Source organism: Nelumbo lutea, chromosome 5, assembly GCF_056320005.1.
Source record: "Nelumbo lutea isolate HS-2025 chromosome 5, American lotus-T2T, whole genome shotgun sequence".
Taxonomy (NCBI): Eukaryota; Viridiplantae; Streptophyta; class Magnoliopsida; order Proteales; family Nelumbonaceae; genus Nelumbo; species Nelumbo lutea.
Genome location: NC_142688.1, coordinates 22,999,959 through 23,023,279, shown reverse-complemented (window position 1 = coordinate 23,023,279; position 23,321 = coordinate 22,999,959). Strand labels below are relative to the sequence as shown.

General features: G+C 35.9%; 1 protein-coding gene across 6 annotated transcripts in view; it reads right to left on the bottom strand.

The window, feature by feature from the left end:
- LOC148850981 (transducin family protein / WD-40 repeat family protein) overlaps positions 1-23,321 on the bottom strand; it is a 106,024-nt gene that overhangs the window by 42,011 nt on the left and 40,692 nt on the right. For 3 of the 6 annotated variants that reach the window (XM_088944222.1, XM_088944223.1, XM_088944227.1), the window contains exons 6-15: positions 19,822-19,961; positions 18,538-18,727; positions 17,285-17,346; positions 16,811-16,899; positions 15,060-15,132; positions 14,907-14,966; positions 10,679-10,825; positions 10,520-10,558; positions 10,374-10,411; positions 1,615-1,701 (exon numbers count right to left, since the gene is read on the bottom strand). In XM_088944222.1, coding sequence (XP_088800348.1) covers positions 1,615-1,701; positions 10,374-10,411; positions 10,520-10,558; positions 10,679-10,825; positions 14,907-14,966; positions 15,060-15,132; positions 16,811-16,899; positions 17,285-17,346; positions 18,538-18,727; positions 19,822-19,961 — 925 coding nt within the window. The remainder of the gene's footprint in view (positions 1-1,614; positions 1,702-10,373; positions 10,412-10,519; positions 10,559-10,678; positions 10,826-14,906; positions 14,967-15,059; positions 15,133-16,810; positions 16,900-17,284; positions 17,347-18,537; positions 18,728-19,821; positions 19,962-23,321) is intronic. The other 3 variants (XM_088944224.1, XM_088944226.1, XM_088944228.1) reach the window with 1 other exon arrangement.

The window sequence follows — 23,321 nt, the reverse complement described above, 5'->3', positions numbered from 1 at the left end:
AACATACTAGGGCTGAAATCACTCAGTCATTACATCAAACACTTGTTCTTCATACTGCAGAACTGATTACACACAAGGTCTAGGAGTTCACTTTTATATACTTAGAATCATAGATACACCAATCAGCACGACACAACCACTACCACACCACTGCTGTCGTGAACTTCAGCAGTCGACAACTCTTCTTTCAGCACACATATGAGGAAAAATGCAAAGGAACACGACTGATATGCATATCAGTCACACCGAGCTCCACAACAAACAAATTTTGAAGCAAAAAACACAGCATTCACAGTCCCTTACTTGGACAAACGACAGCAGTGTTCATACCTGTCCACATTCAGCCCTCTCCGTACATTGAATAGAGGGTTTAGTATACCACTTCAACGACCACCATGACAATGACCGGAGGCATTCTCACCTCCAGGCCCACAAAACGACAGCTCCTTTTCAGCCCCTTATCGAACCTCCACTCAGGTCAGCCGAAAAAAGAAGATGACTGTGAAAGCTGGCGGCGAACCCAGAAAGAGAACAGCAGCAAGAAACAATGAGAGAAAAAGAAAGGAGAAAAAGATCTTACTGCTCTAATACCATGTAAGGAAACCCTAGTTGATTCTAGGTTGAAGTAGAGAAAAAGAGAAAAGAGAAAGATGAAGAAGAGAAGTTTGGCCAGACTAGAAGAGAGAAAGAAATCACCTCTCCCCTAGCCGACCCACTTGTATTTATTCAAAATCATAGAGTTACAAGAAAGACCATTTTGTCCCACATAAGAGGTGGGACACATAACTTAAACTCAGATACAACAGACCTTTCACTCTCAAACAGATAAACCAGAATGACCAAAATACCCAACTCGAGCATTCTAACAATCTGTTCAGTTTAGTTTTGTTAACAGGTCTTGTAATGTGGCAACCCATTCTTTGGCTCCTGGCTGCTTGTGTGATATTTTAGTGTCCGAGTCTAGGTCAGTGTTTCTTTGTCAATCTCTTTGCTGTATCCTGTTTGGCTTTTGTGCCTCCTTAATGAATATTTTACTTACCAAAATAGAAGAATGGTATTTGAATTTTGAAACGTAAAATCCAGAATCAAGTTTACTTTAAGAAAGAGTTATTTCCCAATGATAGTTCCAGCATTCTAGGGTCTTGAGAGGGGTAGACTCAATACAGACCTAACTTTTGTCTTTTTTTTATTTCTTTTGCTTAAAGTGATCATAAATGAAACTTAAGACCCAAAATCAGGTTTAACTTCAACAAGTATTGCCATACATCATGTCACCATCTACATTTAAAAAAGACCACTACCCAATGTTAGCCCTAACCTTCAACTTTTTTTGGCACAAAACGTTATTATTTACATTTAATAACTTCATTTTTTTTGCATGAAGTGGCCACTCTCGGACTTGAATCCGCATTCTCATGCTTGCCAGCCCAAGATTTTACCATTACACCACTCAAAATCAGATATTAAGAAAACAGGAAATTAATTTTGTGATAAGGTGGAAACCATGAGAGTGGTGATTGCAAAAGCAGTGCATTAACCAATTAAAAAACAGGCTGGACTTGTGATATTCTACATAAAACAACATTTCACACTTCTGGGCCTAAAAAAACATACCATGTCAGACAGTAGAGCATTGTTAAATTCTGCAATTTTTTTGAGGATCCCATCAAACTGGGCCACGTCAAAGTAAAGCATTCCTTTCTGGGAACCAAACAAAAACAAAGAAAAAGGTATTGACAATTAGAAAAAATTACAATTTGCATCTTGAACAACTAAGAAAGAAATGTACATTTTAGAGATCACAATGCACAAAAAGGTTTCAACAAAAGGTTCAAGCCAGAACATTTATTTACCTAAATTTTGGCACTAGCAAAATAGAAAACTTGCAAACATGCATTGCAAGATGGATCTAAAATTCACCAAGTAACTATTGTAGAGAAACTGGGCCAGATGGGCCCTAGTGCTTTAGTTTGTTTCTTTTTCTCTTATATGTTATGTTAGTGTCAATGGGCCTTGTCCACACGAGCCTCTTAATCATTCTTTTGTTTCTTTTAGGTGATGTTTAATAGCTGGGTGCCCCATTAAGGGCAAGATTGTAATTGATCCATGATTATTAGTTTAATAAAACAGATTAGGAAAATAGAGAGAGATCCAACCAAACTCTCTTCTCCTTCTCCCTTCTTTATTATTTTCTTCTTTTCTTCTTCCTCCTCCACTGTTTCTCTTCTCTTCTCTATTTCTGTTTATTTTTTTCCAGATTTCTATTCTGATTTTACAGGACTGAATCACATCTACTATGTTTCAAATAGTAGACTATTGGGCTTCAAACAATGGTAGCAGATAAAGAACACCACATTACAACTTCTCTATATCTGCAATCACTACAATGATTTTTTTTTCTTTGATCAGCAAAACAAATGTTAATAAATTATGGATTTAAAATGTAGAACAAACAAAGTTGTAGTGTTCCAACTGAGACAGGATTCAGTCCTCACAAAAATTGTCCTCACAACAATCTCCGTACTTGTATTTTTTCATTCATGGAGTGATGCTCCCAATGCAGGGCTGCAAGTGTTGTGAGGATGGTGTGAGGACTGAATCCAGATTCATTCCAACCAACCCAAATACAAAGTAGTTTACACTCTTGCCCAAAACAATTGCTGTCTATTGTTTTTCTAGTGTACCCAACATCCCATTCGCAGTTCTAACCAAGTTAAAAATGGCATTCAGCTCCCTTGTAAGTATTCTATCTCCCTGAAGGCATTCCTGTAGGCCCAAGGTGCTGGGTTACTATTCCTTGCCCAAGATATAACCAGTTTTGAGTTCCCTTCCACTTCCAATTGTTGGAAGCCAAACTATTTTTTCAATCTTAATCCTTGCAGCATTGCCAATAGTTCAGCTCTGAGTGAATCTCCAACCCCAATTGGCCCCAAGTACATAGCCACCACCTTGCCTGAAGAATCTCTGAACACACCCCCTATGCCTGCCATCCCTTGATTGCCCAAAGAGCTTCATCAAAGTTCAGTTTTAGTCTGTTATCTACTGGAAATTTCCATTCCATGCTCACCCTATCTTTTCCTTTATATGAGTGTGCCACTTCAGTCCATTTTCTAACTATATCAACCACTCAAAAAGTTTGAAAAAATTCCATTGTGTTTACCCAATGTGTAACTCTGAGTCTCTGACCTTTATACCCTCTATTATCCCCTCTTTAGACCTGCTTTTTCACTGAAAATTTTCTCATTCCTTTCTTCCCATATAGTCCACACCACTGTTTCCCAAATGGTCCTTCCTCTCATCCCCAGTTCCAATAAAATTCCCTCATGTATTGTTCAGGCTGCCTAGTAGTAAATGGGTAAGTTAGCCATTGTAGATTTAATTAGAGTTATTCTCCCTCCCATTAAAATGTAATTCCTTTTTCAAAGAGTCAGCTTCTTAGTGAATCTAGGTTTCCAAAAGTCTTTTGTTCTCGGATTTCCTCCTAACAGATTTCTAGAAGTCTTTTAACCTCCATGTTATCTCCACTACACAGCTCTTCCCCAAATTCACCCTCAACAAGATGCATTCTCAAAGGCATTAACTAGATCCTTTGGGTTCCTCACAATTTCTTGATCATTTCTTTCACATAACACTATCATGTCATCTAGATATTGCAAGTGAGACCTCATTCTTTCCTACCCTCCAGCCTCTAATCAAGTTATCCAGATCAGCCTTGATAACCATTCTACTTAGAACCTCAGTAATCAATTTGAACAAGAAGAGGAGCATAAATCAAGACTGAATAATACACTAAGCTAATACAACCCTCTTTTAGTCGGAAAGATGCCTCTAGAAACACCATTAATCAGGATTGAATAATACACTAAGATAATACAACCCTTTACCCAGCTTCTCTATCATTCATCCATTCCTATCTTCTCCAGGATCTTGAGGAAAGACCAATCCACTAAGTCCTAATCCTTTTCTAAGTCCAACTTGCATATCAGCCGTTTCCCCCCCTTTTCTTATGTGCCACCGATCCATTCACCACTAGGATTTGGTCCACTATTTGCCTCTCCTCCACAAAAGCACCTTGAAACTGTAAAATCGCCAAGGGCAAGACTTTCTTCAATCTTCCAATACGGACCTTTGCTATAATTTTATAAAGACTTTATACCAGGCTTATAGGTCTAAAATCCTCCTGCGTCCTAGCCTCTTTCTTTTTTGGCACTAATGCTATAAAAGTAGCATTTGTTCCTGAAGAAATTTCCCCTCTTTGGTAAAATTCATTGAAAACTTCCAATGATAATCCTCATAGAATGTCATAGAGAATCTATTCAGGTCAGGGGCTTTAGATCTCTCCATTGTGAACATAGCCTCTTTAATTTCCACTGGGCTATAATTGCTCTTTACAAATACAGATTGGGAAGTAGCCACTCTGTTCCATTCTAAATCTAGAAGCTCTAAGCTCCTTACCACTGGGTTGGAAAATATGGAGTCACTACAATCAATATTGTTGTCTCCTAGAATAATTACAAAATGTAAATGTCTAAGTCTACGATGACACAAGTTTGTGTACCTATGAAGAAAATATTACTTAGAAAACTAAGAAGGATATATACTGATAAAAAAAAACTAAGAAGGATATAGGGAAATGCACCCTAAATAAAGAAATATTTGTGTTATTTGATGATATTGCATACTACATAACTACAGATATAAGCTCAAACAGCACAAACTAACTTCGAAATATTTGTTTCTAAAAGAAGAATAAAACCCATATTTTGTGCTAGAAATTTCAACCTTTGACAGACATGGATGCAACCTTTACCAAATCTATATGCAAATCTACAAAATTTGACAGATAAACCATAAAATGAAATTCTTTGACTGCGAAGAGAAGGTAGTACTGAACTAACCCTAGTAAGGTTAATCCAGGAATGGAAACTAAACTCAAATCAACTCAGCCTTAATCTCAACTATTTGGACCTGGTTCCATAAATCCTGTCCTGCCATTTTGTCTCTATCAAGAACCATATTTTCAGTCAAATTATAAGCACTTGAATCATTTTTTACCACTTCAGACCATGCTTTTTTTTTGTCTTCTCCTTGCTCTTTCAGAACCTTATAAATACTTGCTCAAAACATAAAATCTTGCAGCAAGAAAGTGAGTGCCTAAAAGACAGAAAAATCTGTCAACTCAAAAGATACTCACCCAAAAAAACTCCATTTACATATTTTAGGTCTTCTTTACCAACATCATAAAGTTTTCTCAAGGGGCTACAGGAGGAAATTGGAGGAGGCTTTCAGAATATGGGAGGCACCACAATGACTGCAGAAAATTTCAATGTGGTAAGTGCAAATGAATTGAATAATGTATCCATTTTTATTGAATGGTTTTTGATATTTCCCAACTTTGGAAATGCTTTTGGTAATCTTGGAAAGTTTTGCATCTTGTGGATAATCATGTTTAGAACTTGTCTTTTTATCCAAAGCAGATTTCCTTTGGTGTGCTGGGTTCTGTTACCCCCAAATAAGGGTGTTCACAATCTGGTTCAGTGTGGTTTAGAAAAGATCTTAGACCAAACCAGTAAATTACGGTTTGAGAAGTTCCCAAACCCAACCAGACCATTTTATTATGCAATGGTGCTGTTTCTAATACAGTTTGGGGAACTTTGGCCATTTTTTATTCTATTGGGCTTAACCCAATTAGAAAGACCAAATAGCACCCCTAAAAATTAAAACTTAAAACTTTATTTTATTATCTTCTTATAAAATAAAAGAGTTTATTATATATCTATACATCATTTATTTATATAATTATATTGTTATATATATATATATATATATATATATATATATATATATATATATATAATTTCAGTTTACAGTTTGGTTCAGTTTATAAAATCCATGAAACCAAACCGAAGCCGCAAATTGCAACTTAGAAAAATATGAAACCGAACCAAACCGTTTTCAAGTGCAGACTGAACCAAAGCACAAATTTGGTTTGGTCCAGTCCGGTTTTGCGGTTTGAACCAAGCAATAAACATCCCTACCCCCGGATACAACTTAAGCACAACTCAACAAGGTGTTGGATACAAAATTTAAACTAAAAGTTGAAACATATAACATGGTATGGCACTGTTGTATAGGTATACGCGTTCATAGATGCAAGGTGTTAATCCAACACCTTGTGTTCTTTCTTTCATATAGCTTTTATCTTCTTTCCTTGATAAATAACATATATGGATAAAATTTGATAGTCTTGCACATGGTTTTGAAAACCAGACCGGACCAGATGGTCAGAACGGAAAACCCGAGAATCAGTCAGGTAACCGGTTCTGTTTCACCCTAAAACCGCTTTTTGGCCAAAAACCGTTGATTTGGTCAGCAACCTACTGACCTGGGTGGTCGAACCATCAAACCGTCGACCAGTGTTTTAAAAGCGCAAGGGCCAATTTGCACCTAAGGCAAGAGGTGCAAGGCAAGGCGCACATCTTTTTAACGCAAGGCGCAAAAATACAAAAAAAATGCTAAAAAATCAAAAAATGTCAGAAAATTCAAAAAAATGCAAAAATATTAAACATAATACTAATAAGAAATATAAACTTAATTTTTAAAAATAATGGCTTTAAAAAACCTATTACCTAAAAGTAAAATACATAAGCATAACATGTAAAGCATATTCAAATGAAAATTTAAAAATAAAATCAAACATATAAAACATTTTCAAGAATGTAAAGCCCACAATCTCTTTTTTTCTTCAATTGCATTACTTCAAGTAGCTAATGTGATGTAAAACATATTACATTCCTAATTCTACAAGTCGCCTTTGTGCCACGCCCCTCAAGGCAAGTCCATATTAGGGTCTTAAATTCTTAATTCTCATACAAAAATAATGATTTTATAATTTTATTTTGATTTTAAGAAGATATTTTATTAAGACGAATGAATGAACAACAATAGCAAATATTTTATTTAGATAAATGAATGAACAACATTAAATTCTTAATTCTCACACAAAAATAATGATTTTATTTGCCTTTTCAAAAGGCGCACACCTGGACCAAGGCACAAGGCGCACTAGGCGTGCGCCTTTTGAAAGTGTTGTGCCTAGGACCTGGGCAAGGCGCTTACCCTAAAATGTGCCTCACCTGTGCGCCTAGGCGCGCCTTTTAAATCAATGTCGTCAACCCAAAAAACGGTTTTTGGCCATTTTTCATTTTTCATTTTTTTAAGTCAGAACAGGTCGTCCATTCGAACTGGATGGTCAGACCATTCGACCCGGTTCAGTTCGGTTTTAAAAACCTTGGTCTTGCACAATATTGATATAAAGCATATAAAAAGAAGATTGTTTTTTTAACATTAGCAGATACACAACATAAACAATTATTCACCATTTAGGATCACAAAAATAATGCATTGCAGCAATCACAAAAGTTGTTAAAAGTTCAAAATCTGAAATTGTTTTAGTTAGAAGGTATGTAAGTAATTTAGGCCATCCTATGTTATCCATAACAGCACATCCCAAGAACCTTTTTCTTCAAATAATCTTTCAATTTATACCCTTATTGCCAAACACCCTAGTATGCAAATCAGATTGTCTGTTGTCCACTATTAACCATTGACCCAAAAAGCTTGATGAAGTGGTACCAATCTCACTAGAAATGGGCAATGAAGAGAGAGGAGTACTGGTTCCTCTTTAGTACCACAGAGGGATCAGTAACTCCTGACTGACGAAAGATGATCTATGATTAGAAACTTGTCCAAGCATGACATTGAAGTGAAAACGGAAATATTTGATGAGATATTGGGTACACAAATCCAGGGGCCAGGGAGCTTTGGAACCGCCAGTCTATGTAAGGAAACAAAATTTAAGTGAGAAGAATCCATCTGAATCAAAATCTCACACCCTCCCATTTTCATAGGCAGTCTTGTCTCTAAAATGCTGAATGTGAGGTCCACGCTTATCATTTTCCCAATCACTCTCATGCATTCTAAACCTCAACCAACCATCTCATATCATTCTTCAACCATTGGTGTTCTCCATTGCTATATTGTAGAGAGAAAGTCATCACTTAAGACAACACTCCACAATATTTGGCACCACAAAACAAAACATGTTGTTTTTCCGAACTTCAAAAGATACATGCTAGCATTCTTCAAGTTGGTGCAAAACTTGTCATCACTTAAGACAGCACATCACCAACTCGTTCTTATTAGGCAAAACTTTCTTCCAGGTCTCTAAACACAGAAGGTGCAAACTTGTCCTAACCTATAAAAGTTGGACCCAGAGACTTCAACTACACCACACTACCATAATCCTTTTCACCCTGCCCCTATCTCTTCTAGACTTGTCAACTTGCAATAGATCACTTCTTCTTATGGTGCTGTAGATGGTCTTCTCTGGACATGACCAAACTATCTTTAGCCCAGTATTCTAAGGTAGTAGTGGGCTGGCTGACAAGTCCAGAAACAGCTTGTTGGGGTTACAGGGATCTGATAAAGAAAGTTAAATGGCTGACAAAAAATATGACAGTCAGGGTTCAGTGGGTTAGCAGATCAGCAAATGCAATGGCTGATTCTCTGGCCAAACAAGGGGTATCAAGGGGAGATCTGTTGTGGGCTACCTTGTAATTGTGCTTCAGGCTTGTGTGTGTTTAGTGCTTATAGTTCAATCCTTGGGGAGGTAACACCTCATGCCCATGCCTCCTCCTAGGCTGACTGTACTTTCTTTATTTGAACTAGTAAAATCACTCATTTATCAAAAAAAAAGGATCCAACACCAAAAAAATTACAAGGCCAGACCCCTCAAACAGGAGTTTGAATGCATAACCAGGAACAATAACAAACCTTTTAACTTGCTTTTTACAGTGTCTAATTCAGAAGGGTTGTTTTCAAAAGCGCACAAGTTTCTTTCTCTCCAAACTGTCCAGATGATGGCTGCTGGTAAAATTCCCCAAAGTACATTCCCTCTTCTACTTAAATGGAGCCAGTACTGAGGCCAGCAACGAAAATGCACCCAAAACATTGTAAAGCCAGATCCCATCCTTTCTAGTTTTCCCACTCATTCATCTCAACATTCATATTTCTGCCAACTTGTCTATTGGAATCTCCTTTTCAGCCATTTCATTAGCGAAACAAGCAAGATAGGAAGAAAAAAAATAGGAAGCCACAAAAGACTAAAAATAATGAGATATGTTCTGAACAAGTAAACCTTCTACATATCAGGCACTTAGGCAGCAAAAACATTTACAAGAGGTTTACTTTTCTCTTTTCTTTTTTTTTCTTTTTTGAACACTTTATTATGAACAAGGAAACACCCTACATATCAGGCACTTAGGCAGCAAAAACATTTACAAGAGTTATCCTTATCTTTCAACCCACTGGGATGGCGACCATCTTCCCACTGCAAACAAGGCAACCTAAGGCAGTGTTTGGTACTAGAGTCATTTCTCCAAGGCATTTCCGCCATGTTAGTGCCATGTAGGCATTTTCCTCTCTCCCTCACTTTTTCTTGTTTGGTTGAGCATTTTCAAGCCATTTCAAGCAACACTTGAATGCCTCTAACTCTGTGAGAGCAACTTTTGAAGAAAACATCATTTTGACTTTTTATTTTTTGCAATGGAAACAATGTTTTCACCTTTTTGCCTACGTGGCACCTAATGCTGCCTATCTGGCATCAAATAACAATATAAAATATGCATAGAACCTGGAGTTACTTTATCGAATTTGAAGGTGTGGCCATTGTCTGAGAAAACGGCAATGATACCAAATATCACCTAAATCTAATCCATGTTAAGATTCTTTTTTTTTTCTTTAGTAAAATCAGACTGTGGCACATCATTTTATTTTTTCATGTTTCTTTTACTTTTTATTACTATTTTTTCTTGTTTTGGTTGTTTTGGAGAGCATTGACGAAAAAAAGAGCAAGAGAGAGAGAGGGAAGGGAAGAAACACATTGATGTGGATATTTGACTTCTGATTGTGTTATAGAAATAAATAAAGCCGATGTGTGCAAAACACAAACACTGTTCACTTTCTCTTATCACCTAAACTTACTTATACTATACATTGTGGGGGATCAATCTCAACAGCTCTTTGACTATAACCTGTGCAATGATTGCAATCAACATTGACACAGTAATATCTTTAGGAGGCCGGATTGATGTGGTTCCTTTTCTTTGTACCTCTCCTTTCCTCCCTAAATCATGTCATGTGTTCAAATATTTGAGTGCTGTAAATTAAATTTTCCTTGTTTTCTTTTCATTCACAAGACCAAAGAGATCTTTACAATATAATAATACCAACAAGCTGCGATAAAGTTAACCATATCCCAAAAATTCCCCATCAATGGAAACAAGAAGCAAATGAGAAAGATAAGAACATACCTTGGGGATATGCTTGAAAACAGGTTTTGTTGAAACACCTGGAGTATGCAAAAATATGTGAGATAAAAGTAGAGGTTAAACATGATAAGCTAGTTATATATCCTGATCATGGAAGATAATAAGAAACTAAAGTAAGAATAACAAACCTGATGCAATTGAAGGTTCTCCAGGTATATAAGCACTAGCTGCAACAATATATATATATATATAAACATTCATTACAAACAGAAGCTAATAAGGATATTGGACCTATTCTACTATCCCTATCATGTGTTGGCAGTTGGCACAAAACTCTAAATACTTACAGCCCGTATAAGGATCACGGAATGATGTATCAAGAGTGAAATTTCTCTGTCCAGTATTTTGCAGTATAAACTCCACTATTTGTTGCCGATAAGAAAGTGGAAGATTTTCCTTTAGAAGCCACTTGTCAGCAGTATCATAAGGGTTATCTGGAAATAGATCACTATTGTATAATCATTTCAAGCTGATGAATATGTGCATTTGATGGTACAGTAAATATCATTTGAAGTAAAAAAAAGGTATAAGTAATCTAAATAAGCAAAAAACTATATTAAGAAGATCCATCCAATTCAAAGTAGGTGAAACATGAAGCAGCATGAGCGACAAAAATTATGCCTAGACATGCAGATTAAAAAAATAATCTCCATGCTGCTGATGTGAGTACATATTCCTCTTTTTTAATTATTTGTAAAACATTTGGAAAGGTATTTAGAAGAGGGATAAATACTTCTTGAGGTTACATTAAGCAAGGAAAAGAAAAGTTTGGGTTAGAATGGCCAGGTCAATTATATTGTTATTTAGCCCTTCCAGGCCTACATTATGAATTCAATAAAAAATAATTTCCATGCTGCTGATGTGAATGAAGTTTTCTCTCTCTTTTAAATTTATCTGTAAAACATTTAGGAAGCCATGTAGAATAGGAATTAATACTCTCTTGAGGATACTCTAAGCAACGAAAAGAAATATGGGTTTAGAATGGCCAGGTCAACTTTTTTGTTCTTTAGCCCTTCAAGGCCTACATTGTAACTTAATTGTCTCTAGCATTTCTATCATGTATGTCCAGTAAGGAAAATTTACTTTTTGATAAGGTAGCATGTTTTTCCATCTGAGTTACCTAGATATGGCAAGGATCAGCTGAACATGGTATCAGATAAAGAATTTACAAAAAAAATGAAATATCTGACATGATGGGGCACCATTGTACCAGTATACCAGGGTATCCTAGCTTTTCAGTATTTTCACATTTAAGGTTGGATATCATGTTAGGAGCATGTTTAGTTTAGTTTCACCATTTACTCCTTTTGTAAGACTGTATTTTGAGTTTCAGAAAAAAGGAGCTAGAATGAGTGAATAGAGGTTTGGGTTCAGCCTCCAGAAATTTCACTTTCAGCTAGAGTTTGAGCTCTAAACAAAGTCTGAGAATTCAACAGTACACCAATTTTCAACCTTTCAAACCATTGCAATCTTGTATAAGAAATAGTGACACACCACAAGCAGAGTTGTTGGGGCCATCAGGCAGCAGAAACTTGAAGATCACAACTGTTAATTGTTGAAGGTGGTGAGTTCTAAAGTTACAATTACGGACAACCCAGCACGAGGATTTTTCAATAATTACATATTTTCTAATCTCTAGAGCTGGTTCTTTAAATGGACTTAAGCTTGTGAAAGAAGTACCTCACATAGATCTTATTGGAAATAAGAAAGAATTAATTGATGCACATGGTTATCCAATCCATCTGAAGCAGAAGGTAGAATAGACATTATTTTCAAGAGAATTCAAAGGAATGCCTAAAGTTTGCCATAGAAAAAGAATAGATGGCAAGGCATTAATGAATATATGATTATACTCATTTGTAATTTTTTTTAAAGTGGCCTATGCTATTTTCAGAGTTTATTAACCTCTCTGACCTGTACACAAATTCATATCTTATATTGAATGAATTCTTAGAGTTACCAATCCCCCCCCCCAAAAAAAAGGAAGAAAAAATAAAGGGAAAAGGATGCAATAGATAAACTTGTAACAGGACCACTTTTTATGGAAAAATAAAATTCATTAAAAGAAAAGTACATATACCAGTGGAATATAGCTTGTGTCCCAAGAACGCAACAGACAGGCCTCCACCAAACAAAAAAAAAAAAAAAAAAACCAGCAACACCACCAAAAATAAAGACAAAATGCAAAATCAACACAAGCATATCTAAAGCAACTCCCTAAACCGGTGTACACACCCATAACCACATGCAAACCGAAACTATCACAAAACCAAATAACTGAAAGCACAACAATGCCAGCCCCAAAAACTTGGGTGTCATTTGGATAAGCTAATTTCTGGCTTTCCATTTCGGTCATTTAGCTAATTTCTCGAAGCAAAAGCTCAAATTGGGTGTTTGGTAATACCAAACTACTTTTCCTACTTTCATTGACAGGTGGCACCAATATATTGGTTGTAAACTTGTAATTAAAATATTGTATTTCAGCCTATTAACCTTCTTCCCCATCAGTCCAAGAAAGAAATAACAGATAAAACAGTCCATTGATCCTAAGAAAATCTTTCTTTCCCATTCAATCCATCAAAGAAATGATAGATGAAACAGTGAATTAATCATAACTCATAAGATCATTCTTTCCCATTCAGTCCATCAAAGAAATAATAGATGAAACAGTTAATCAAAAGAAGATCATCCTTTCACATTCAATCTGTCAAAGAAACAATAGATGAAATAGTCCATTAACATCCTTCCCCATTCAGTATTCAGTTGGTCAAAGAAATAGTAGATGAAACAGTCCATTGCAGATAATATAGAAATTACATGATAAACAAACAATTCATCAAACATGTGGGGGGTTTAAAACATAATAGGGATATTGTTTCTGTATGAGAGGAGTGTAGAACACAGCCGAATGAGGAGTTTAACACACGTTCAAATTGGTGTTTTAACATATAAGATTAAACATATGAATGGGAGTTTAATAAAACACACTATAATACAAAAGGATGGGAGTTCAATAGAAGACAACAGAAACATTCAAAAGGGGATTTTGTAGAGCATGATGGAATACATGAGTATGGGGGGTTTAATAGAACACAACAAATACATTTGAATGGGGGTTTCAAAGAACAAATGTTCAATTTGTGAAGGGTTTTAAGATGCCATACTTGGGAGTGGAACCAAATGTTCGATTTGTGAAAAACCGGTTAGAGTTTTGTTGAGAAGAAGAAGAAGAAGAAGAAGAATGGACTTACCAATGAAGAGAGTCAAGACAGTCAAGAGGTTTGAGTCACGTTTCGTCCAAAAAGTTCAAGGCCAAAAGACCAAAATCTATTATTTTGACTTTGGAATTTCAGCCCTTAATCCACTTTGGCTTCTTGGATTTTGGCTTCGAGAAGCAGGCTCTACCAAATAAACAAAGTAAACTTTTGGTTTTTCGAACTTTTAAAAGCCTAAAGTCCACAAGTAAGAGCTTATTCAAATAGCGCCTTAGACTAAATACATCTACCTAAACCTAAATATCAAGAGACAACCCAAATGGAATCTTTATAGTGTTATTTCTATTTAATTATAGATCTATCTCGGAACTAACATCTTTTATTTAGTTAATTTCAGGATTACTAATGGATTATTTAAGAGTTGACAACCATATTTGACTGTTCCTATGGGTTATATATGGGTTTTGGACTTCTTGAATACTCCCATGGATTAATTATTAGTTTACCTTAGCTCCAATTCAACTAGGAATCTATTCTTGTCAGTTTCCTAGTTGAAATTGGAATCAATAAAGAGAGAATCCAGCCCTTCTATTCACTCTATAAATTAAGTCTCCATTTGGATAAGCTTTTGCTTTTGAGCTTTGAACTTTGGAAAACAAAAATGAGGCAAAAAGTGTTTTGAGCATTCGATGAAAGTTGTTTTTAAAAAGCACAAACCCTGAAGTTATCCAAACAAAACCTAAGTTATTGTAATTGAAGATTATAGCCACATCCAACCACCCCCCCGAGCTATTTCACCCTCAAGCAATCTATCTATATATTGTACAATCTAACAGCAAGATTTTTCCTCTTTCTTTTTAATTCTATTACTTGTTTAACAATCTATATTATTCATCATTAGTCACCCAAATTACCTTCCTTCACCCTATAAACCAAACCACCAGAGCTCAAAGTTGTAGGACTACCCCTTTATCTGTTTCCCATCAAAAATTTTCCTGGTTGTCATATGCTACAGCATAGGTACCAAGTGACTAGACTTGAGAACACTAAAAGGAACTGTTCAATTTTTCATTCGCTTAAACTCAAAGAATGCATCAATCATTCAACACCATTTCGTAGTTTAGCTCCCAATAACAAAGAAATGTATGTTTGCGAGGAAATGAAAAAAAAATGCATATATAATTAGAGATAATTAAAATGCACAAAGTAACAAACAAGAGAGAGAGAGAGAGAGAAGATAACATCAAAGCTAACCCTTGCAAAACCAAACAAAAGCATGTGTTACATAACAAGGAAATACCTGATCGGTTGTAAGGCAATTTGCGGATAGGCTCACCATCTCCAATATCAACATCAAATACTAAGAAGCAGAATATCATATATTAGAAAAAGGAATCAAAAATAGATAAAAAGAAATAAAAGAATTGTGACTGACACAAAAGCCTAAGTTTACCATAATCATACTGAACCCCATCAAGAACAGCACGGTTCACGTTATCATCAGGTCCATCAACAACTTCACCAATCTAGATATTCAAAATTTATTTCAATCAGCATTTATAGATATTAGCATACAAAGAAACCAAATAAGTGAAAAGAAACTCAATGCAAATGAAATATATTAGAAACTAAATGAGCTAACCACATTATTTATCCAAAAAAAATGAGCTAGCCACATGGAACTAGTTCAATGGAATCCAAATAACCTTCAGAAATGACTTTTCCAGAACTACCAATTTCAGATTTCAGCACAAACACATACAATTTCTACACTAAAATAATAATCTAAATAAATTACACCATTAAAGAAATTCAATGCAAATGAAATACATTAGAAATTAAATGAGTTAACCACATGGAACCAGTTCTCAGTGGAATCCAAATAACCTTCAGAAATGACTTTTCCATAACTACCAATTTCAGATTTCAGCACAAGCACATACAACTTCTACATTAAAATAATTACCTAAATAAATCATACCATTAAAGAAACCAAGTCCAAAAATATATAAGAGACAATGCCTGCCAAGCATAAATATGGCTGTCCAACACACTTAGCAATTCAACAAACAGCAAAAATATTTTTTGAGGGAAGGTAAAGTATGCTACGGGAAAAGTTAGGGTTTTTATTTTTGAAGAATAAAAATTAACAGCCAAAGTTCAGTGAATCAACGATACAGAAATAAAAATTATTTTATCTTCAAAAAAAACATGATACAGAAAATGATCGGCTAAATGTAAATTCATGTTTAACTCATATTTGCAATGAAAGTTTGAGACAAAAAAAAAAATGTATATACATACATAAATAGATATGTGGCCAGTGTTGTTTATAAACCAATTACATAAAACTTTTTTTTATGAGGAAACTATTGGAGACAGTATGACATGTGTATAATATATTAATATACCAGATAGAATTGTAATCAAAGTGCCCCTCCCCATCTCCCCATATATTAAGGTGCTTCCTGTAACCACCAAGCCCTTTGTATTAAATTTTAACAGGAGTTCATCAAATAGTCACAATTCATTGCAGTTTACTATCAACAATCCCACTACTCCAAATTAGATTAAGATTTGTGTCCTTTCTGGGGGGAGAGGAAATCGTCAACTTGAAATAATCTCCCTTAACCAGCAGCATATGAGATTAAACATAACTTTCATGGAACTTCCATAATTGAAAGCCAACTGAAATTGGTAGATATTTTACAAAACAGATGGCAGCACACAGCAGGAAGTTAGCAGAAATAAGGGATGCAGATTCAACTTAAGCTGAAGGCCTTACTAGGGGGCACCCACAAGTAAGCAAGCAACATGATGCACTAAAGAGAGTGCCCAGCGCACGAGGCTCCCACCAATGTGGGGTCTGGGGAGGGACAGATGTATGCAGACTTACCCCTGTACATACAGAGAGATTGTTTCCAAGAGATTTGAACCCTTATCACCCAGTTCGCAATGGAGCAACCAACCCGTTGCCCTAAGGCCCACCCTCATGCACTAAGGAGAGCGCAAACAATTGAAAAGAACTGGCAACCACTATATTTTGTAACTTAAATGCATAATAGGAAGGAAAGTAATTACATAAAATCATATCAATAAATTTAAGAAAACATCATTAGAGTAAGAAGAAAATTCAATAATTTTGAATTTGGTAGAGATTCAAAGAACAAAGTAAATAATTTCTTAAATATAACAAGCTAGTACTTTGTCCCATTTTTGTTCTCTCAAATTCCATGAGTATGCTACACCATTATCCCCTTCTCTCACAATTTTTGTCTGCCCGTCATTGGTACCTAATCAACAAAAAGTTAAAAAGATTGAATAAGTTACTAACATAAGACAGTCATTGACCAATCTCAATGCCCATTACAAGACTTTGCAAATAATAGATACTAAACATTTGTTATACCTAAACACATGTCAACAATTGCATCTGTATGTATACATTATCTCAATGATTTTATTTCCCAACAAAAAAAATTCTAACTTTTTATTGGCCAAAATACAAAGTTTTGGCAATACATAAAGACGTGCATGCATGCACAAATATGCATTTAATTTTGCATGATAAGGCCTTTATGCATATCAATGCCTACAAATTATGTGTAAAAATCCATGAAATTGGATTGTGATAACATGTCAAATTTTGCAGTTTTCTTTAAGAACTTAGGATCAAACCTGGAATTTGCAAAGCCTCTAGACCAGGTAAATCTTCCAATTTCAATCCACCAACCCTCTTCCTAAGTAAACATGTCACAGGCAATGCAAATCAGGGAACCAAATGAGCTGGCAAAGTAAATGATCAGACAAATACCAGTAACATAAACACAAATAGGACACAAAAAAATGACAACAATGATCATTAAGTCTACTCATATTCATAATGCCTTAAGTGTCCTACCTACAGTGAATTTCACTTCTTAATTACAGCTTTAGTCATTTTAAGACTTCAAAAGCTTGAAACAAATGGCTAAGATTCTCTTTTTTTTGGAAATAAATAAAAAAGAAAAAATATATTAAATAGAAAAAGAGTACATCTAGGTGACAAGATATCACCCAAGGCTCAAAGCCCACAACCCAGGCCACCAACAATCCTCAAACCTTTTACATACAAACTTTTTATTCCCCAGCCCATACAATCAAAACAAAAAAAAAGAATAATTATCACAATAGCTAGACTATAGTTGATGGGTTCAACCAACTATAGCCAGATAACCTTAAAAAAGAATAATTATCACAATCACGACAATTACATTTTTCCTTTTAATTCTTGCACTTTTCATTCTGGTTTGGTCAGTGTTTTCAACCTGTTGTTGACCTGGGCAACTGAACCAGTGACCAGGACAGCTGACCAGGTCATGCCTCTTGATAATTTCAATCACTTCACCTAGGGTTGCAACTTGGGTAGGCTCGGGTTGGACTTTTGCCAAGATTTGAATGGGCCCAACCCAAAGCCTGAGACTGAAGTAGTGTAAAATGTTAACTTGGGCCAACCTGAGTTGCATCCCTGGTTTCACCAGGTAACCACCAGTATAACAGCCAAACCCGCCACCTGGCCACTTTCTGGGTCAACATCTGGGTTGGTTTCTAAAACATTGTTTTTGATTGGTAAATGAACAGGATTTTATTAGAAAATACTGATAAAGTCATAGAAATGCACAAACAAGGGAAGTAGCCCTCCTCAAATAGGAAGACATTGAGCTAGCCCCTCTGCTACTCTCCCCCTAGCTTATACAGGCACGAATTCTCCCATTTTCACAGCATTTTTACCTCACTGGCACAAATACAATGAGTTACCTCTCCTTAAAAAAACAAAAAAAAAAGCAAGAGAAAACGATTAGTACAGACAAGCTGATAACTTCTGAACATACAGAGGTTCCATATAATCAATTATAAACACTCTATAAAGAAAAAATACTGATTAGTTATACCTGCTAAACTTGTAGTGAGAAAGTTGGGAATCATAAGACTCAAGTTCAAGTGAATCAGCAATTCTATCATCATGTACTGTCCAGATCCTTACAACTCCATCGGAACATGCCGTCACAATGTCTCCATTCTCTAAGAATTTTACATCCCAAACACAACCAGGATGTTCAATGCTTTGAACACAAACTCCATCTGCAGTAAACAGTTTCTTAAGGAACATTTCAAGTTAAACCAAACAAGACAAAACATTAATGACTGGAGGAAAAGTATAACAACAGAACTGAATGCCTATACATAGTAATTAGTGGTTCAGCACTGATATTGTTGGGTAAACGATTCAAAAAGAAAGATCCTCTGGAATAAACATCAAAGTAGCACATAACTAAGGATCATATTCACTTTACCTGATGCACCTAATTATGAGGTAAAAGACCAAGGCAGAACTTGCTCAAACTTGAACATGATATCAACTGCAAATATTTAAACAAAAAAAAAAAAAAAACTAACAAACCTTGTATTTGGTTGGTAGCTCTCTTGATCACTAACTTAGAAATGCTAGACCTCACATCTAGTAGGGACCATTGTTTGGTGTAATGGTAAAATCTCCAGCTAACAAGCATGACAGCATTGGTTTAAGCCTGAGAGTGGCCAGTTTGTGCAGTTCACCCCTCCCAAGTCCCTAGATAGCTGGGACCAACATTGGCCTATAGCCTTATTAGATCTGCCAGCCAGTATATGACCCACTTGATAGAAAAAAAAAAAAAGCAATCTCCTTTGTTTGGTAGCAATGAGGGGAAACATATAAGCAATTTCTAATCAATAGCCAGGAGCTTGGTTACTGTAATCTCAACATAATTCACTCAATAAACAAAAGAGCAACATCCAAGACCATCTCTTAAGGCAACATGAGTACTTACTACAAGCAGAGACAATCATCATCATCATCATCCAAGTCTTATCCCAACCATATGTGATCGGCTACATGAAACCTGCTTCACCATTCTGTTCTATTGAATGTCAATATTGGCATTTAAATCGTTTATTACTACTTCTGTCCATGTCCTTTTTCGTCTACCCCAGCCCTTCAACCCCTTCAACTTGCAACTAAAAATTTGTTCTTACGGGTGCTGTGCAAGTATAGACAATACAGAAGTAAAATTGAACATTCTTTGACTACTTACAAATTACAATTGGATCTTTTCGACACAGAAGATTATACCAAAACAGAAAAAATGGAAAATGAACTACAAAAAGAACCAAAACATGTTCCACCAAAAAGTACTAACCTTTCCATATTTTGGCAAAACAATCTTCACTTCCACTAACAATAAGTCCAGAGATATGTGAATCGACAGAATAGACTATTGAAGTATGACCAACCATTTCCATCAAAACTTGACCAGTTAATGCCCATAATCTGATAGAACTGCCATTGCACAAATACTAGAATTACACAATTCATACAACCACCAGAAACCCATAAAGGGCAAAGGAAAGCAGGAGTAAATAAAAGAAAAATACAAAAAGATAAAATATATACATAACGGACAAGCCCCTTGCATGGATCAAATACATAATACAAACATCTGCATTGCTTGTGTTGAAGACAACTATAAACATAATCTTCAGGGATAATTAGGATAGGATCTTGCAAAAGCCATGCATGTCCTACTTTAATAGATTCAAGACTTATATGTTGTATTTGCATCAAGAGCAAAAATTAGTTGGAGCTAGTTGTTTATACTTTATAATGAAGCTGTTCCCTGGTTTTCAAAACATAGAAACTAGGAAACCTCATCAACCACCAAAACCACATTGATGCAATCCCAACTGTCAGTCAGGTCTTCGGGCCTTAGAACCTACCTTTAGGCATAGCAAAGAACTCTGTATTTTGCACTCTTTCTCCATCCTGTAGTAAAATCTATGTGAGAAAAATAGAGAGATGGAGAGATACGGCCATAGAAAAGTGCAATCGGCAGAGTAGAGGGAGTGGGGGCATTAAAACCAATATTGTCAGACTTGGAATGGAGAAAGTCAGACCCGTTAACCCATGAGCTAGTAAGGGTTTTCGTTTTTTATTGCAGTGCTAATTTTAAGAAACACCAGAAGAACCAAAACTGACAAACTGGGGGATTTTCACAAACCTTCTAGTTTTCAGAAAAACACGAGACAATTGTAATTACCTTTGTTACTCTAAAAAAGAGATGAGGGGATTTGAACCTGTACCTCAGTATCGAAACTTTAGACACAAATCATTTAAGTACATATAAACATGCAAACAATATTTTTTCTAATACTTAAGTATGATGTCAAGGGTCATTGGCTCAACCCAGTGGCTGGATCATTTTACATATGACTTTGTAACCAAAACAGTATTACAACTGTTTTTGAATCTGACAACATTGATTAGAAAAATACATACCTAATCATGTCATGTTTTGTTTTATTATATTTAAACACATGAGCATGAAAAAAAACTTAGACGATAATGATGATATTCAAAAACACAATATGACTTGCTGCTAGTAGAAGACTCCAAAAAAGCAAGAGCGACACAGAAGTAAAGAATCCCAAACTGGAAATTTCTAAATTTTTCATGTAATTGTTGCATTTTTAACAATAGGGTTATTTTTTGTCATTTTATTTTGTTGCCTGTGGAACCCAGAGAGTTTGATTTTCCAAATCAGAGTTTAGATGTATTTAAAATTTCATAGCCAATGGTTAAATAGCTTATGATTACTGAGTTTTCTTTTGATAGTGGCAATTCTGTAGTTTTTGCTTTTTCTAGTTCTAGTAGAACTGGCCACCCCAATAACGTATATGTGTATCTAAAGTACAAAAACATGGAGTGATGAATGAATGGAGCTTATTTGATTTCCTGCAGCTTATGCTAAGGGTGACAAGTGATTCCCGCAGCTTGGAGTGATTCTAGGCACCCCATTGAGTGATTTTTGGTTCTCTCTCCCATAATTCTTTATATCTTCCCTTTAATCTTGCAAGCAGTAATTACAGTCATCAATAGACATAATTTCCCTATCAAGAAGCATTCATTAAACATTCCCAAGGGACTGAAACTAATACAGTAAGCTTTCTTTATATTGTACACGTTATCAGGCCTGTATTTAATTAAATAAAGAAAAAGAAACTTCTGATATGAGCCTAGAAGGGGAAGAGATGGAGAAGAAGAAGAGGAGAAGAAGAAGAAGTCGAACAGAATAGAGCCTCATAGTCTCAATCGAGAGAGAGAACTACCGCCTTGTATGTTTAATTCATAATGAAAAGTAAAATTACAATACTACCCCTGTATACAGAGACTTGAGAATAGAGACAAAAAAACACTGATTTAAAGAAGAGGAAAGACTAAAATAACCCTAGAACAAAGCTGTATTTTAACACTCCCCCTCAAGTTGGAGCATATATATTATACAACTCCAACTTGTTACAAATGTATTTCATCCGAGAACCACTCAAAACTTTGGTAAACAAATCAGCTAGGTGATCTTCAGACTTCACTTATGGGGTAATGATTTCTTCACTGACCACCTTTTGTCTAACAAAGTTACAATCCACCTCTATGTGTTTGGTCCTCTCATGATACACTGGATTGGAAGAGATATGAATGGTTGCCTGGTTGTCACAAAATAGCTTCATGGGGTTTGTGACTGATATTCCCCTCTTGTAACAATTGTCTCAACCACACCAACTCACATGTAGTGTGCGCCATTGCTCTACACTCGGCCTCAGCACTACTCCTAGCCACCACATTTTGCTTCTTGCTTTTCCAAGTAATCAAATTCCCTACCAAAAATGTCCAGTAATCAGTTGTTGATTTTTTGTCAGTAACCGACCCTGCCCAATCAGCATCAGTGTATCCTTCCAAGGAAAGTTCTCTCTCTTTCATATACAACAACCCTTTACCTAGAGAACCCTTCAAATAGCGTAGAACTCTAACAATACCTTCCATATGGATTGTCCTTGAGTTCTGCATGAATTGGCTCAATAATCCAACACTGAAGGAAATGTTTGGTCTTGTAATGGTTAAATAAATCAGTTTTCCAACTACTCTCTTGTACCATCCAGGATCAGCTAGAGGCTCCCCCTCACTATCAAACATCTTCACATCTTCAAGCACATACTTCCTATGTGAGAGAGAGATTCCCCACTTTGACCTTGCTACCTCTATGCCCAGAAAATATTTCAAGTGCCCCAAGTCCTTAGTCTGGAACTGGCTTTGTAAGAACTGTTAGAGCTTTTCAATGCCATGCTCATCACTTCTTGTTATAATGATGTCATCAGCATAGACTGCAAACACAATCTTCCCAGAGGTAGTAGCTCTACTAAACACTGAATGATCAACCCTACATTGTGTCATCCCCAAACTGTTGTACTACATTACCGAACCTCTCAAACCCTACATTGTACTACATTCTTCGTCTTCTTCTTCTTCTTCTTCTTCTTCTTCTTCTTCTTCTTCTTCTTCTTCTTAGTCTGGTTCTCAGAGCTAGGTTGAGCAAACCGAATCTGCCCAGAATTCTGGTCTTCACGCATCCAGTCTAGGGTTTTCTTCTTTTTTTCTTCGCCATCAGTTGGAGATAAGGGAAGAGGCTGAAAAGGAGTGATCTCCCTCTTCCCTTGGAGGTTTCTATGCCTCCAGTCGTGCAGTTCATGGGTGGTTGCTATGGTTTGTAGGAAGCCCTCCCTTAATCGATGAAGAGAAGAGGACTAATTCGAGTGGTGCAGTGGGTGTCGAGTATAGTTTGATTTTCTGGTGATTACGTAAGTGGTT